We start from the raw sequence: 18,767 nt of genomic DNA on the forward strand, positions 1-18,767 counted from the left end.
TGGAAGATCATGGCCTGTGCAGTTTGCAACTGGACTGATTCTTAAAAGCTAGTATATATGATATATCAGGATGTTCAATTCAGTGGTGGCTAAAGGACAGAACTCAATATGACATAACCAATCTGTATGGCTTTTTAAATTCTGATTTAAAAAATGAAAAATGATATAAATAAGGGAATAAATAAATTAATAATTAAAAAAGGATGGAATACTTCATTAAACCCAGCATAAGAACTATGGACACACACAAAAATAAAGAAATTAATTTGTGAAAGATAAATCAGTCTTTACCAATAGTAAAATGAGGTAATTTTTGTTCAAACATGTATATGTAATTGCTAATTCATAATTAAATCGATGCACACTAAGCCTAGACATAATTACTATAAATTACCATAATATATGTAAATATTCACCTGTGTATCTAAAGCCATGAATAAAACCTCCAGCAGCTTTGCGGAAGTCAAGGGAGTGGCTGGCGGTTCCTGCAACAAACATCCCTTTTGCACTAACAGACTCGTAATCATATCCGATGTTTGGGTATTTCTTGCCTCTTCCGCTACCCATTTTAAATGAGGAGGATCTAAATTAAAATGTGGAATTTGTAAATATCCAATTACTTTCTATATGTTTTGATAAATGTTAGCAATTTAAAGTTCACATTTTTATAAAGTTTTACAAACATTTTTCTATAATCTGTTACTTTCTACGGGTTGATATACATTTGTCCAATACAGAAATACCTCACACAAGTTAATCATATCAAAGGAAATGTGGAATTTTGTATTCATATTACCAGAACCAGGTTTCATAGAAGCAAAACTGACTCTTTATAATGCAGGAGTTTTGTGGCATTAAAACAATGCATGATAGACATTTTTTCCCTGCAAATACCATACATACTAATATACAAGTTGAGTCCAACAGCAAACATAAAACATAATCTCCCATTTACATGATACTAAAAGATCTTATTGTCCATATAAAAAAATTTTGTGAACACTTTCAAAAGAAATGAACTACAAGCATCCAACACAAAATTGTGTTCACTTACAAAATAAACACGGCAATCAAATCTGATGCCAAGGTATGATAATTGTTTTTAGCGTATCACTGTCCTAAAGTTCTCTCATGGATAATGTTAAAAATAAATGTTAAAAATTTCAGCAAATGTGCTCTTGTATAAGATTTCCTTATTTTTAAGATCAATAATGCTAGCAAGCATCAAACTACATCTTGTCAACTTACAAGTTAAAGATGCCACTATCAAACTTGAATCCAAGACATCGTATGATTTTGTCATAGGGTTCCCTCATAGCAAAGTTGTCGTACACATGATCCGCTGATTCTCCTGATTCTTCTATACGATTGACTTGCAGATGGAATTTGTCCCCGATTTTTACAATCTTCACCTCATCCAATCCTGCCTCCAGAATTCCATCCAGAGACTTGAGCTGGTATGTATCCAGAAGGTCATTATTTACTGCTCTGTAAAAAGAAATACAGATGTCTTCAAAGATGTAAACAACCAATGGTTTAACATCTATGACTTTCCAAGCAATAAAGTTTCCACAAGTCCATCTTTTCACCAAGACCACAACACAAATTTACGTATGGAGGAAAATGTAGGGTTTTGGATGGAGGTGCAACTAACTGTAATGCTGTAATACTTACCTGTTGCTATTGCATAGCTGGCTCTTTTCCAGACAGAAAATACCCCAACTGTACGATAAGAATTCATCGTCCTCCCATCGGGTGAACCAGAAGATTCTATAATACTAACGTCCACCCCCCAGATACCTTGCCCATGTGCACTGTGCTTCATCATATTTTGGGATGGAGAGCAAATCAGTGTGGGGCTGGGGGCAGGGAATCTACAAATATCAACAAGAAAGCATTACAGCATGGAAATTAATTTGATCCCCATCAAGACTAAATTTTAATATTACTAATATATACCTGCTGCTATTGTGTGGCTGAATTTGTCAGTTTGGTGAGATGCTTATGAACCCACAACTGGCAAATAAAAATAAACACAAGGAATACCCACTATCATTATAGAACTGAAGGCTCCTTCTAGATGGTATTTGCATAGGCCACTTTTTGAGCTACAACAATCAGATCCAAGGAAAATATGCCTTCTCTTTGGTGAGCTAACGAGTGAAGGTAAAAGGAGTTCCAAACTTTGTGAAGTACCTGTGGGATCCTCCTGAAGGGGAAGGCATAAGCGAACAGATGATCCCACTTCAGGCTGCAAGCATCCAATGCTCAGACTCCCTGGTCGGGGACTAGTCAAGGTAAAATGGGATCTACTTGCTTGGCCTTGTACCAAACTAGTCCACCAATGGGGTCCTCCAAAGTTTGAACATGGAGTCAGCCACGGATTGATGCAGAGACATTTGTATGATAGTATACACTTTCCTTGACAGACTGTCTGCCAAAATATTCTTTTTTCCAGGAATGTGGTGAACTCATAGGGCTACTCCTTCCAAGGCTGCCCAGTGAAGGAGGTTCCAAACCTCTATGCAGTGAAAAGATGCATGTGTCCCCTTGTCTCCTGCGGTATGCTAACACTGATGTTTTGTTGGCGGAGACCATCACACAGTGAACTCTTATTTTGTTAATGTATATCAGAGGGGCTAAAAACACTGATTTCCAAATCATTCATGTGAACATAGATTCTTCCTGCGACCATGAATACTGAAGCATCAGTCCTTCTGGCTTTAGGTGAGTGCCACACCTTGAACCTGATTGGGGTTTAGGGGAGTGCATGAGGACTCTGGCCAGAAACAGGTCCCTATATGTCCAACAAATTAGATAAGGTGGGAATCTTGACCTAGAGAAACTGATAATTTAGAGGGTCCCTGTGTGGTTTCCAGATCACCAAAGGGAGAAAATAGTGAGGATGCAATTGAAGTCTGCCTAGGGGACACAGACTGGCTGCGGTGTTCAAGGTCCTCAGGTCTTCTGTGAAGAACCAATTCTTCCCCATGTAGACAAAATCTTGAGATGGAATTAGGTCCAATTACTCTGTGTTGGGTAAAAGACACAGCTTGGTCACTACGGACCAATGGATGAGGGATATTTTTCAGGAGAGGGAGCAAGTCCCTAAGGCTGTCCTTAGGAAAGCTGGAAGGGCCAGAGAACTTCCTCTTGGCCCATTGTAGTGTGCCCTTTTAGGACCTGACTGTTGATGGGGATCTCTGAAATGGGGTTGATGTTTTGTTTGGGGCTGCATGGCATTAAAGAATTTAACCTTTTGACCCTGTGGCTGGTCAGGATGATTTTGCTTCTTGGTCAGAATCAGAGAAAGGAGCAGATGGGAGGGACCAGTGTTGTTGGTCTCTCAAATCCTGAGGAACCATGGAAGGGATGAGGCCTCCAAAGAGTCTCTGCCTTCATGGCAGCAGCCCTCCAAAGGTTCTTTCTAGTAAGACCTTGGATTTGTCTTGAACAATGTCCCTGCAGAGGTGGAAAAAGCCATGGACGAAGATAACATATACCTTGAAGTTTTTGCCACTGTTTCCAACATTTGATGAAGGGCTGTTGGCGACATAAATTCCTCTTCAGCTAGATGAACAAGACTGCTGAAAAAAGGTTAGCAGGTGAGGCTACCAATACTAGTGACCTTTGCCTTTTGTTCTAAGGTTTCCAGCGTTTCAATGGAAGGCATGCCCAGGCCCCATATATAAATGCCCACTTGTGCTGCTTCAGCATCGAAAGTGGGAGGTTTTGTGGGCTAGGAAGGGGTATGAACCTTATAGCTAGATGCAGTGACCAAGGGTCACAGTGTAGAGGGGAGAACAGACCACTCCTTACATTGTCTTGGCCCTTGTCAAACCTTCTGGAAAGCTGCTTAATCATAACCATGTGAGGAAGGAAAAAGAGATTTGGTCGAGAGTTAGCCCCAGAAAGTTTTTCCAAACTTGAAAGAATTTAGTTACCTGAGCCTTAAGGTCAGTAGGCAAAACATAGTAAAATTCATTACCACAGAGTTGAAACACCAGTTCTTATCTTCCTTTATCTACCTGAGTGACAGGCAAGAGGAGGCAGGGAACCTAAAGGGAGATGGTGCCACATCTGCCAGTTCTGTATCAAACTCAAAGATGACAGAAAGGACACTTCTGTCTTGCTCTCTCTCTCTCGGAAGCCAGGACTATGCGACCCAGTGTCTCTCTGTTGTGGGTGATACTTGGGGTAAGAGGACCCCCGAGTCCATAACTCCTCACCTGGAGCTAATGGACTGTCCTCAGCAGCAGATTTAGCAGGAGGGTGAGAGTGACTCACTACCCTCCATGGACTTTTGGGAGAAGAAGATCTGTCCCCCTACCTCTTTTTGAACCAACTTTGCAAGAGGAAGTTGTAGGCCAATGATTTATGGCTTCAACCTCTCTACCATGTGGCCATGGTTGTGATTTGGATTTGGATTTAGAATCTTTTTAAATGTAGCTTTAACAAATTGTTTCCAGTCATATTACTATGATGTCTGTAATGTGGCAGTTTACAGTGATGTCTAGCACTGGGGTATCATGCTGTACACATGAAGCATCATGTCCCACCCAATCACATTATCCTAACACTAACCTCTTAATGCTTAGTACAAAGCGAGGCAGCTGCTAGGACCATTTTTATATCTTTGGTATGACTTGGATGGGGTTCGAACCCATGACCTCCCATATCTGAGGAATGCACTCTAAACACTTAGGCCACTGGAGCATTCACCGTGGTTGTGAAGACCATGGCTGCATGCAGGATGAGGGTCCACATCCCTAAGGGATTTAGAAGGATTATAGGAAAAGTGGAGATGCTAATCCAATCCCCTTCCCTAGTCTCATGTCTGTAAGTCAATTTCCAATCCCGCATAGGACGAAATATTAGTCTGGAGAGATGGTTCTTATCGACCCAGTCCCTTTCTCTGTACAAAAGGAGTTCCAATAACCAGTTATTAGTTCTCATACACTGGTACCTAGCACCTGGTCACTGGTCAATGACTGGTCAGGCAACTCAGATATGTAGGAAGACACTTCCTCAGATCTGACAGACTTAGATCTAAGCTCTACCTTACCAGGTGACTGGAATCATCACTGACAATGGGCCCCATGGACTAAAAGGGTGCTGCTCCTCCATTACATGGTTTGGGGGCACAGGACTCACTTTCAGCTCACACTGAGCTGCAGGCAATTAGAGGGTGCTACTCCTCCCTGAGGACAGAGTGCAACTCACCCTCTTACCTAGTGGAAAGAATGGGTGCTAATGGGGAGGGTACTGCTTCTCCCTTACCAGAGGGTGTGACTCATTCTCCATCTGTTTATTATCTGCTTTGGGAGGTGTCCCACTATCCTCAAGATTCTCCAAAAAAACATAATCCTTCTCTGAGTGTCTCATTGTCTTTCTTCCTTTATAAATTCATCTATGTTCAGTGATGTCACAGACCTATTCTGACCATCAGGATGCAAATTAGACAGCTATTTATCCTCCAGCAGCCTGTACAAGATTAGTGGGTGTGTGTGTCCCAAGTAGTTTTCCTGTGGCCACACCTACTCACACCCTGCTTAGATATTGCTGTAAAAGAATGATGAAAAGAAGATTTATTCAAAAACTTCCATGCAAGTAGATGTGAAAAAAGTATTTGTGTGGTTTAAGTCTGCACTAAATATGACAACAGCAAGAATTCACCTTTCCTAAGTGTTGCTTCTCAAAGAATAAAAATGACTAATGAATGTTCTAAAGCAAAAAGGTAAGCAACGATAAACTGAGTACTGAAGATTATTAAAAAATAATGAAATCAACCTGGCTTAATCAGACAATGGGGACAACTAAGTTAGCAAAAACCACACAATGTTTGCTACTGAAAACAGAACAAAGGACAGTGTATATAGACAAGGTACCTTTGGGGTAGACCAGGGGTGACACAGTGTTTGAAAATCTTCTGGTTTACCTGACAGGAGGATAAATTCTCATGAAACAGATGGTTTTTTTTCGTTCTTGAAAGAAAACAGCTATGCAATAGCAACAGGTGCATATTACTAATATTAAACATGGATTTACATATGGGGCCTGGATAGTGATTTTGAACTTGCTTTGCATATAATTTTGGTCTGAGGTTTGATCTTTTCTTCTAACATGTGTGGCATAAATGTAACAACCTGGAGAGCTGATGGAATATACATTTTGAATTATATTAACCCAAACTTAATCATTTTAGGAAATGTTTCAATAAAGGGTAATATAATGGGATATACAACTCACTGGAAGAATAGCTATTGTAACAGAGCATAAAAGTGGCTTTTATTTAGCAAACATTTTCTTCCTTTTATTACATGATTGAACATACATTACTTTAGTTAACATCTGTGCTGTGGAAGTATTCTTTAGAAGCAGTTCTATTTTACAGGGGCAGTTTAAACCACTGAACACAAAAGTGTCAATGAAAATGTTCGTTCTAAACAACAAAATATCAATCTCTAACTATGGTCTTAAGTGTGATAAATTATTGCAATATAATATTCCTGATCAATAAGAATTTCAAATTGGAAGCATTTTCACGAACTAGGTAAATAAAGCATGCTTAACATCTCAATCAACTTGAAGGGTTAAATGCAAAATATTCATATTTATTTGTATTTAATTATGTTAGTGGCAGATGTAGTCAAAAGTGATCATACATCAAACACTCAGACTAGACAAGTGGATAAAAGAAAAATTGTTTATTTTCACTTGAGTTTGCTTCATGTATTTAAGTGCAGCATCCAGTTTCACCAAACATATCAAATTTTCTTCCTCATAATTAGAAATCTGAATATTTTCCTTATTTAAAACTGTCAATCTTAGATAACACATTTTTGACCTAATATTAGCAGACAATGATGATAGAAATAGTCTTAATACCATCTTTAGGCATGTAAAGGTGCAGTGTAGATCCAGATCTGCCATCACAATATACAAATACTGTTTGCTCAAATCTTAAGCAGAAAGGACAATTCGAACCCTGACCAGCAGGTACATTTTCTGGGTCTATGCTGTTCACAGTTTGGTGTTATGAAACATAAATCAATACGGTTACGTGATTCCCACAATGAATACTTTTTCCTTGGTTATGCGATTCATGGTAATTCATCACATTTCACCATCAAGATACAATAAGAAATTTTTATGGGATCATGAATCTGAAATGGTGTTTTCTCTATACTAAAACAATATTTTCAACAATATTATTAAAGAAACTGAATTTCAAAACTCTGCATTAAATCATGTAATAAGAGAAGTATAGACCTTTATTCCAGTAAATATGACATTTTATGAACCAATAAATTTATGACACTGACTTCCACATCTGATTGGCCAGTATGAGATGTTGTTGTTGTTCTTGTTCTAGGGTTTAACGCCATTATTCAGCATAAGATAGGCTATACATGGCGGCCAGTATAACTGGTGGAGGAAGAACAATGGAAAACCCAGGGAAGAACCACCGACCCACGAGAAGCTACTGGCAGGCTTTCCCATGTACCCACGCTAGCCGAGCCTTGGACTCGAACCCACACAGACAGAGGTGAGATGGCAGTGATCCAGAACGGTAAGCGCTTTAGACCACTCGGCCACTCGAGGCCCCAGTATGAGACGTACTGGGTCATAAAACTTCACATGTACTTAAACAATAGTCAATAGCTATACTATTAAAGTACAGAGTCTTGTTATTCTTCTCCATGTCAATTTTTTTCATATCTGAGAAATTCAGGGCCACCATATTTATCATGGCTGTTGGAACACTGTAAGACCTGGAACACATATATCCACAGAGCAATGGTCTCGCTGAAAGAGCTGTTCAAACATTAAAAGAATGCTTAAAAAAGCAAACGATCCTTACATAGCTCTTTTGACACATCGTGCAACACCATTACTGAAAGGATACAGCCCTGTTGAATGAATGATGGGAAGAAAATTACAAATTACTTTGCCAATGGCACTGAAAAACTTATAGTGAAAATGGACAGATTTAATGAAACTGAAGAAATCAGAAAACTATCAAAAGCAAGCTCAACAGAGAAATTATTATTGTTGACATCATGCTTTAAGTATGAAAAAACTTAAAGTAGGGAATAAAGTATGGATTAAAGATAATTTCTCTTCAGACATTGTTAAATCTGAGGCATTTACAGCTCATTCATACATGGTAGTAACTGACGAAGGAGATACCTAATAGGAGAAATTTAATTCCCATGCCTAATACATTATTGATGCCTCTCAGAGTGACTGTTTCAAACCCTGATACTTTTACTGACTTAGATGAAAGCAAGGCAGTGCCTGACCAGTCAAAGTGGATATTTAACATGTTTGGCAAGACTGTCAAAACCATTGACTGAACTTGTAAAAATGAAAGTGATGTAGCTTGTTTAGAAATGTGGTCATCAGATCACATTTAATTTTAATGTTAACATACTGTACTCAGAGAGGATATGTAGAGTAAGCTTTTATCTAAATAGCTTTAAATATCACTTGACAGTAAAAGTAATAAGATATCCCACACTGGATTAGAACTGATACACACCAACAGCTGGTTTATGTTATGCATTCACTAGGGTTTATGTTCCATGGGAAAAATACTTTCAGGGTAGTCTTTACTCCCCTTCCTAGCTGTACTGATGTCTTGTATTTAATAAATAGTATATAACACCTTCTGCAGTTATACTTCAATAACAAATAACATTGCAACTGGTATGTCCTAGATTCAGCTTTAAATATCACTTGACAGTAAAAGTAATAAGATATCCCACACTGGATTAGAACTGATACACACCAACAGCTGGTTTATGTTATGCATTCACTAGGGTTTATGTTCCATGGGAAAAATACTTTCAGGGCAGTCTTTACTCCCCTTCCTAGCTGTACTGATGTCTTGTATTTAATAAATAGTATATAACACCTTCTGCAGTTATACTTCAATAACAAATAACATTGCAACTGGTACGTCCTAGATTCAGTTTTTGAAGGCGCTATCAATATGCTGTAACTTTTGGACATTTTATTTCAAGGATTTTTTTTATTTATTCCAAACATTTTCGGACATTTGCACTCAAGTTTGAGACAGCTTTTTCATGGGCATAGCTTGTTTTCTCTATTAGCATGACTAGTTAATTAACCCCTTTGTAACTTTTAATCACTCAACAGGTTAATTGAACATGCAATATTTTAACTGAAAAGGTCTGTTTGCCAGCTGAGTAAACAGCTGGATTTTGACCATAGCTAAACCCATGTCTGACAGAAACTGACACCAACTTGCATAGCAAACATCTGTAACCATACTACAAGTACTACCCAACTATTTTAGTCCAAAATGTGATTGCAATTCATCATCCTGACAGAGAAAATAAGCCAGGAAAATGATCAATGCACTGCATGTGTACTCTATATAGAACAGGCTGCCAACATCAATAAAAATGGCTATTCAGTAATTACAAAGACAATGACTACCATGACCTCAGGAATTGTTTCTGTCATAAATATTAAAAATAAACATAATAACATCCTTCTAATTCAAAAAGTAACCTATAACTTTAAATAATCAATTCTGAGTACTAATTTTTCAAGCAACAGTTGTGGCAACAATGAGTTACTGTGATATTGACATGGTTGGCAGTAGTAAGCACACTCCTTGACAATCTGAAAGTTTTTTCTTGTATCTTTGGATTTAATTGATAAAAGTAAAAAGGTTAAACATGGAAGAAAATAAAAATAAAGGCATATATGATACTTTTTTAAAAAACTAAGTAGTTATTTCCAAACAAGATGTATCATTAGGCAGGGGTTGGGTGGATATTGCTAATTTCAGATTTTTACAATCTTTTAGGATTTTGTTTCTTGTCCAAAAATACATGTATTCAGTAACTATCATAAACTACATATGCCACAATAACACCAAAGTACTGTAACAACTGTAAAACAGGTGCATAAGTGAAAAAAGTGTTCACTGAAAATAAGTCTTCACATATTTTCCTATTTGTCTTTAGTAATGAAAAAAGCATATGCAGAAATTAAAATTTTCATTCTAAAACCAAATAAAAAACTTTTTTAAGAAAAGTTGCTGACACTTGGGGTCACTAATTTGGAAATGACCGGTTTGTTTCAAAACAAATTTTTACTCTAATTATTGTAGTGTAGTTAGCTGGTATGCCAAGTCTGAGAAGAATTTTCTTAATGTTGAGATTCTAAGTGTGATAAAATATCTATCAGTAGATTAAGGAAATTTCAACCTAAACTGAGTGCAGTCCCAAACATTTTGAGCCTGTTGATAGAATCAAAAGATGCTGACAGCTGACATGTTAAAAAAGGTATTTTGATAGCCAAAAAACATACTAGTGTCATTTAGGTTAACTTTACTTGGGGTTATTTTAGAAGTGCAAGACTTAGCACCATAAAAAGTTGAGCACAGTTTCTAGGGGTATATATTCAAATTTCACTCATTAAGGAAAAAAACCCTATCTAAACTAAATTACCTGGATGTCCTTGGAAAAAATGTATTATATGCAGGAATCCAGGTAGAGTTCGTGAAATACATACAGTATTACACCCAAGATAAGACCTGTAGTAAATCAGTCTATTACTCCCATGATATGACCTACAGGAGACCAGTCCCTTACTCCCAAGATAGGACCAACAGGAAACCATTCTATTACTCTCATGATAAGACCCACAGGAGTCCAGTCTAATTGATCTGGAGAGTTATAAAAAGTGGAGGGTTAATCATTAAGTATGAGCTTATCCTAGGATAAATATAGTACTTAGTGTACATTACGGAATGAAAGTAAATGTTTACCTGGAAGGCATGACAATTAAAAGCCCAAAATTAGTACTTATGAAACAGATTTATGGCAAATGTTGATAAGAATCATACAATTCCTCCATTCTCCTGAATCTGGAAATCCTAAACTACAGGCTATGTGTATTTATCTACAAAAAAAGGATTTATCAAAATGGAAAATGCCATTTCTAGCACAAGATACTAGAAAACACTATATGCATGATGGATAAGTGACTGCATGAACTCAATCAAGGACACATACTACATTTAAAATCAGAATAATAAATAGAGTCCGTCAAAGGGACTGATGCTTTACTGGGCAAAAAGAATTTCATATATAATGCATAATAATAAAATATAATGCAGAATGAATGCAAACAAAATGATTTAGGAAAAGAGCACAAACAAGGAATGAAAAAAAAAATCAATCAAACTGGAATGAAACACAAATGAATCTGAAAATCAATTATTTTAATTTGCTGCTAAATTTCTATGATATTTATTACATTGACAATTCTATGGTTGCAAGCCCTTCATGAATATCCTGGATATCTTTTACACTGACAATTTTTCAATCCCTTACATAAAGAAAGATCTAAAAAAAAAACAACTACCATTTATATGTGATGACATTTTCACTGGTGGATGTATCTGTACAATCTTTATTTGAATAAAACAAAATAATAATAAAATCTGCTGACAAATACTCGAAAACAAATTTTTACACTTACTGCAGTTATATTTTAACATAAATTCAATGCTTTCTTTTGCAATGTATGCATTTTCTTTTTTTGTGTGTTGAATTCCAGACTGTTAATATAACATGATACAAAAGCCAAATTTCTCTACCTTAAACTAAACAGTGGAAAATCTTACTTCAGTAAATGCATTACTATTTAGGTCAAAAAGAGACAAAAATGAAAGGAAATAATGGATGAAAGTGAAAAACAAAACATCTGAATTCATTTTTGAGACCTTAAATGAAAAATGAAGAGACAAATTGCAAACGTGTCCGATCCTGAGACTCGAACCCATGCAGACAGGTGAGATGGCAGTGATCTATAATGTTGAGTACTTTATACCACTCAGCTACCCCCCCACCCCCCCGAATGAAAATGAAATGCAAATTTCAAGGCTCAAAATTGACAGAAGGCATGTTGCTAATTACAATTTTGATATTGCTAGCTGACAAAGACTGAACTTAAACTTTCTAGTGACATTTTGTCATTAGACACTGAAAATGACTTCATTTATGGTAGCTGAAATATTAACTATCAAAATGCTTCTGAGACATAAAAAAGTTACATTTGAGCCCTGAAATTTAGCACAGATATATATATATATATATATATATATATATATATATATATATATATATATATATATATATATATATATATATATATCAATGGACATTAAACAAGAAATACACGTTTCAGTGAAAACAGATTGCATACATAATATTTTACTTTACTGAGAGAACCTCACATTGGTATATATATGGGTATACTGTTTATATATACATGTCCAGTGCACAGCATGAAGAATATCAATGCCATGACTCACCTGCTGATCTAGTCACATGGTCAATCCACAACACATTTAATTCCATAGAAAATAGAAACAACACATTTAATTCCATAGAAAATAAAAACAACACATTTAATTCCATAGAAAATATGCACAGATTTAAAATATTGAATAATTTTGTCACATATCTTTATGTGTCTGAATTCAATGGAAAAATGAGAAAAAAATTACACACTGAACATGGAAGCACATCTATACGGATCAGTACATCCAAATGTAAATAAACAGTGTCTCTATAAATTTCATAGAATTCAAGTTTTCTCATCTGCAAATAAAATACTTATTTTTTTTATAACACTGATTTTTAGCCGCTTTCTGTTACTGACATGTTTGCTCTTGGCAAAGTCAATCATATTCATCAAATGAGGACTTCAAACACCTGACTTAATCCTGTCCAGGGCTTCGTTCGTGTCTTTAACGGTAAAAGCTTCATGTTCTCACGTCCTAGTTTCTATTACAAGTGTTCACTAATTAACACTGTTACACCTATTCATTTTAACGAATACAGCAAAAATAACAGTCAATCAACAATGGGGTAATTTTTCTTGAGAATGGACAACACTATTCATGGTGGCTATCGTTTTTTGATATTGAATAAATGGTTGCACTATAATTTGAACAAGCTTGCCCAGCCATTGGTTCAGATACTTGTATCTCCAATGTTTATTTTAGCATAAAACTTCAAGAAACTGATGACATTTTAAAATTTCAGGAGCTACGCCACATTCAGTTTTATATTCAAATTCATACATTATCTCTTAACAAAATGGTAAATTTTTTTACATATTATTTTTCGCACTTTTACAAAGTAATTTTTTTCATGTATGAGAAAAATACATGGATATGAAATTTCAGGAGCCATGACACAATCTTATACTCGAATCTTTTCCCCAAAATGATAACAAATTTTTTACACTTTATTTTCCATACTTTTAAGAAGAAACAAATATGTTTTTGTGTATAAAAAATACATGAATATATAATTGTGGGAGCCATGTCAAGACCATGTTATACCAGAATTCAAGCTGAAATACCTCTAGTGGGTATATGGGAGAAATAATGAAGTTAGACCTCCGTGGATTCTTGTAATTTAATCAGGAATGAAGATGACTAAATGAATCACATGAAGAAGAAAAAGACCTACAACATATACACATGAAATATATAAATAATTAAAAGTAAACGAATCTATCACATGTGGACAATTCGCAAAATGATAAGGCACAGAATTATAAAACTATCCCAATGTAATTACTAAAAACTTACCAGCGCCGTATAGTATTATGATGTACAAAATAATACAAAATACCATTGACAAAGTATTGAGTAATTTATCGCATCTAGTAATGTTGAAGTTGACTTCTGGAGAGTTGATGGAGGAGTGAACAATGAACAGGGAACTTGTTAATGTAATTGGTGGGTGCAATGATAGCAACTCACATGCTACTCACTCACAATATGTACAACAGAACAACATGTTTATGAACATTGGATATCACTGTACTAAATATCTAACACCAAATAACTAAACGCACACAAACAATAACAATAACAAACAGTGGTTTACAATGCTAAAATGAAGCATGCTAATGTGGGGTCACACTGTACCAGCTTCTGACATTAAAATGAATGAATTACCAAACATATACAATGTAAAAAAGTTATTGGCTCTTTTTTAACAATTTGCTTCTGAAGTCCAGGAAGTGAAAATGACCAAGCAGAGCTAGCAGTTTTTTGATAATGTACATCTGAAGTAAAGCTAAGCACTTTATACTCTATAAGCCATATTACACCCATAAATCATACACCAAAATAAAGAGTACCTAAGATATACAAGGTCTTTTTGAAATAGCCAGTATAGTCAGTGAGGAAACCCAGGAAAATTCATTTTCTTTAACATTCTAACCTCATACCATACACAAAATATGAAACTATAAAGAGTGACACCTTAATATTTGGCTCCATGTTTTTTTCGATAAGACTGGTCTGCTACTTAAGTGTGTATCAAACTATAATGAATCGGTGACACATGGTTTTAAATTCAAGAAGCACATCTGTTTTTTGTAAAACCTGTCATGTATAGTTACTATAAATAGAAAAAAAAAAGAAACTGTTCAACATAAATAGTCAAATGGTTGCACACTTCGAAAATGTAAGATCAGCAGATGGAGGTATATGATGGATAAATACATTGCAGCCAATAGTCACATGACATGAACCTCAAACTGTACTTGTTATTCTGTGTCTCAACCACTCCTGACATCATTAGATATAATCTTTGATCTGAACATGGAAACATGTTTTTTTTCTTTCTCCCACATGTACACTATTATCTGGGTGCTGATTGTATGCTTTATTTGCCAAGTAATTAACATCACTTATTACCAGTACATACAATTTCACCAATAATGATCATTTCCAGCAAAATGAATAGTGTACATATATAATTTAAAGGCACATTACCACAACCCTGGCTATATAGTGCAGAGTATGTTTATTCATCCCCTCAAAAGGCACACAAAACCAATACAGAATCAGAAAAACTAATACCCTTCAAATACAAAGTCCTAGTTTTAAAAATACAAACCACACCATTTTAAAAAGTTCAGGATATGCTCAGGTGGAACATCGTCATGCGACACATCTGAGGGCAAATTAGGTACTTTTTACAACAAGGAGCGTGCATCAGGTCTAATCTATAGCCCCTGATCTTCCAGCGCATTACACAACAGTAGCTCTGTATCTAAACTACTCACATGTGTTATATAACTGTAAAAATATGGAACATCAAAAACATTCTTCCTTGACAAATAAAATCTACTGTATTTGCTGCCTGTATTCATATGAAAACAAAATTACTCCAGTATCTGAATGTTTCAGTCACCCTGTTTAATATATAATGCTAAGTAAGTTTTGGACAATGTTTATGCTGGAAACATGTGAACTAAGTTGCAGTGAAATATGTTTGACTGAATTTATTTTTCATCTAGAAACTAGAACAGATGCATGGATACCTCAACAAATGTCTATCCACATATCCAACCCCCACTTGCCAATGAATGACAATAAACTTTAATACTTTGCAATTTTCGTTCACATAGTATATAAAATGTTCTTTAGAACTGCCACCAGCACAATCCCAAACTACAGCAATAAAACTTTTTTTTGTTACAAGCAATATACATGCATGTTACATGGCTTGTTCTTGCTAGTGTTAGAAAGGAAGGGTATGATTGGCTAACTGCACAAAATGACCAATCATAATCTCAGACCTATATATGCACATTAAGAATGACTCCGGCACTTGGTACAGTCATAAACTTACAGCTATCTTCATAAACAAAGCCAGCTGACTCCTGTCGGAAGTATGACAACAAGCAAAAATCACAGGAGCACAGCAATTTCTTAATATGCACAGCTTCCAATAATGACCATAACATGCACCAAGTTTCACAGCGACTGATTAAAGCAAGCTGCATTCACGAACACTGTCATACACTGCACTGAGGTTATGCTCCACAGTATACACAAAATGCCACTTTTCACATGTATATCATCTGTACAAAGTTCAATCTTGATGGAAAAAACTGCACAATGTTGGGATCTTTTCATCTCTTACTATCCTGAATTAGATATCTGCAGCATCATGTATATATTCAATGCTTAAATAAGACTGATTCACACCAGCATATCCATTCCTGGACTTTAAATAATAAAATGATTCCATGGTTCAATGTCAAGATTCACTTGTACAATTTCACGCAGGTGCAAAATATGAAAACATTGAGTGGAAATTTCATTTTATCACATAAAGAGCTATAATTGGAACAAATATTGTACAGAACAGTAATTTGTTGCCATGCATATCTTTAGATGATAACTATAAAAGTTTCATGTGATATAAAGAAAACTGAAAAGCTAGCTGTGTTCACAAGATTATGTCACATAAAATTAGGATTCAAGTAAAAAAGGGAAATAACTCTAACAAAAATCAAAGGAACTGGTCTAATGACACGCACATCATCTTTTAATACTTCCCAAATTTCATGGTGATCCACTGAAAACTGAGAATAGTTCTGTGTTATGTATATTTAATTTAAATTGTTTGTTTGTTAGTTTTATTGTTTTTTTTATTTCATTATATGTTATTGTAATGTTAATTTTATTGTAATGTAACATTGTTTGCTGGACTTGACCTTGTCCAGCATTGAGTTCATTTCTGCTTAATCTGATTGACTTTAAAAAAAAAAATTAATTTCATTTATGTAAACAACTAACAACAGCTTCATTATTATCAATGTGTATGAGCTTATTAACCGAATTATTATTCAGGTAAACATGTTGATTTGGGACAGGGTTTTGGAGATTCTAAGTGAATTTTATAAGCTTTTATTTGTAAGTAAACAAGGCTCATTAGATCATTCTAGAAGGTTATTTTCCATCAGGCAATGATTGTTTTTAGAAAATGCTAATTTATGACCTGGGGTCAAGCAGAGAATGATATTATCTTGTGAATGTGAGGATTTTACCAGTCATACTTTAACATCTAGCACTTTAAGTTGTATTATGTTGTGACCAGTTTAAGCTGAATTTTATTTTCTTCAAATTATTGAATTAAAGTTATTATTTTCTCTGGAAATACAAAAGTGCTTTGATAAAATTCTTGGATAAAGACATTCACTGGAATTTATACTAAATTCAAACCTGGGATAATATTTCTGTGATTCAACAAGAGACTATTGACACATCAGTACTTCTTAGACTATAACAGACAAGTCATCGCCTTCAATTTTGGATCTCATCGGGAACTGAACTGAGTTTTATTCAGGACTTTTTATTACAAGGACTTGTGTCTTTAATTCTTGGATTATTTTTGGACTGAATTCACAATATCATATGTTCTTTTTTCTCATCTTTCAAGGGAAATAAATTATTTGTTAAATTTTATAAAGCTTGCTGTCTTTACTCTTTTCTGTTACTTATTTTAAGAGCAAAGACTTGTAACATCTATCACAAGATTTTGTCATGCAATATATTTAGCTCAAAGTAAAAACAAGCAATCAATAAAATTTGTCAGCTATTTGTTGATATGGGAATCTTCATGTGGTGACCATAATATTTACCAAGTTTGACAACTATCCATTAAAAAGTGTGACTAGCTGCAATCACAAGTTTGTGTGACAGATGAAAGGATAGGTGGATGGATAGATCAATGGATGAATGGAAATGATAATTCATATATACCCAAGTGTGATAATAAATACTTGGTGTGAAAACACACACACACACAAACACCAATCAGGGATCATAGAGAAAAAAGAAGTGATCTTTATTAGCAGGTAGTCTTTATATATAGGTAAATTTGCACTGATTTATATATAAATGGGACCTTTTGAAGTCTGTTCTTTATGTACAGGTGCGCTAATATTTGGATGGCAATACTGACTATATATATCAGTATGGTGGATGACTTAATATGATTAAAGAATTGTATTGTCAGTGTTCCTGTATGGCTAGAATGTTGTTACAATGCTGTAGGAGAAATAAATATTTTACCTTAAATCACCGACATAATGAGTTGCCCATGCCAGTCGTACTCTGGATCTTCCCACCATATGGATTAAATTGGATGAACCATAAATTGAATTGGCTAACTCAAATGCAGAATTTCCTCTCCCTGAAAACAAAAAGATGGAAAAATTATCTGGCCTGTTTCTATAAACATACCTGATAAATAAATTTATTGAAAGAAATTTCTCTTATAAGATATTGTTAGTTTTTTGTTTCTTCCATCTGTGAAATTCAGCAAATTGTTATATTTATCTCTAACTTGAAGAGCACTGTTTTGGGAGACACCTATCATTAATGACCAGGTCAAAATGTACAGATCAGTTTGGTTATATGACACAATAACCTGTATTGATAGACTACCTATTTTTAAAGAACTAATTTGCAGAAGGATTAGTCTTTCAATACAGTTTTATTGTATTTAGCTGATAATAAATGACTTATTAACAAAGTTAAACAAGGTATTGATTAAATATTTTATCTTAGCTTCATGATAGGGACTACCAGTGAGACTCCTGGAACCAAACTTAAAATTCATGAGTACCATTTAAAAATGTTTTAATGGTGTTACTGGAGTATATACATATATGTAAACTTGAAATTGAAGATTAAAACTCCAATGAAAACCTCTAAATATGCAAAACATTCAGAAAATAAAGCAAGAACCATATTCTCTGCAAGAATTCTGTTGAAACAAGTGCTCTGTGGAACCCAATGTCTCACCTACGTCTGTGACATGATGTATCCAGACTACTTATATAATTTACACCACAATTCTGTCAAAAGTGAGATCTGTCTCACCATCCTTGTACAG

At 35.1% G+C, this 18,767-nt stretch overlaps 1 protein-coding gene across 1 annotated transcript in view; it reads right to left on the reverse strand.

The window, feature by feature from the left end:
* The window catches only part of LOC149805933 (FAD-dependent oxidoreductase domain-containing protein 2-like), a 124,220-nt gene that overhangs the window by 29,160 nt on the left and 76,293 nt on the right, over nt 1–18,767 (reverse strand). The window contains exons 5-7 of the mRNA XM_089950721.1: nt 17,942–18,062; nt 1,249–1,488; nt 417–583 (exon numbers count right to left, since the gene is read on the reverse strand). Coding sequence (XP_089806847.1) covers nt 417–583; nt 1,249–1,488; nt 17,942–18,062 — 528 coding nt within the window. The remainder of the gene's footprint in view (nt 1–416; nt 584–1,248; nt 1,489–17,941; nt 18,063–18,767) is intronic.

Source organism: Sinohyriopsis cumingii, chromosome 2 (assembly GCF_028554795.1).
Source record: "Sinohyriopsis cumingii isolate HCF-2022 chromosome 2, ASM2855479v2, whole genome shotgun sequence".
In the NCBI taxonomy this organism is placed as follows: Eukaryota; Metazoa; Mollusca; class Bivalvia; order Unionida; family Unionidae; genus Sinohyriopsis; species Sinohyriopsis cumingii.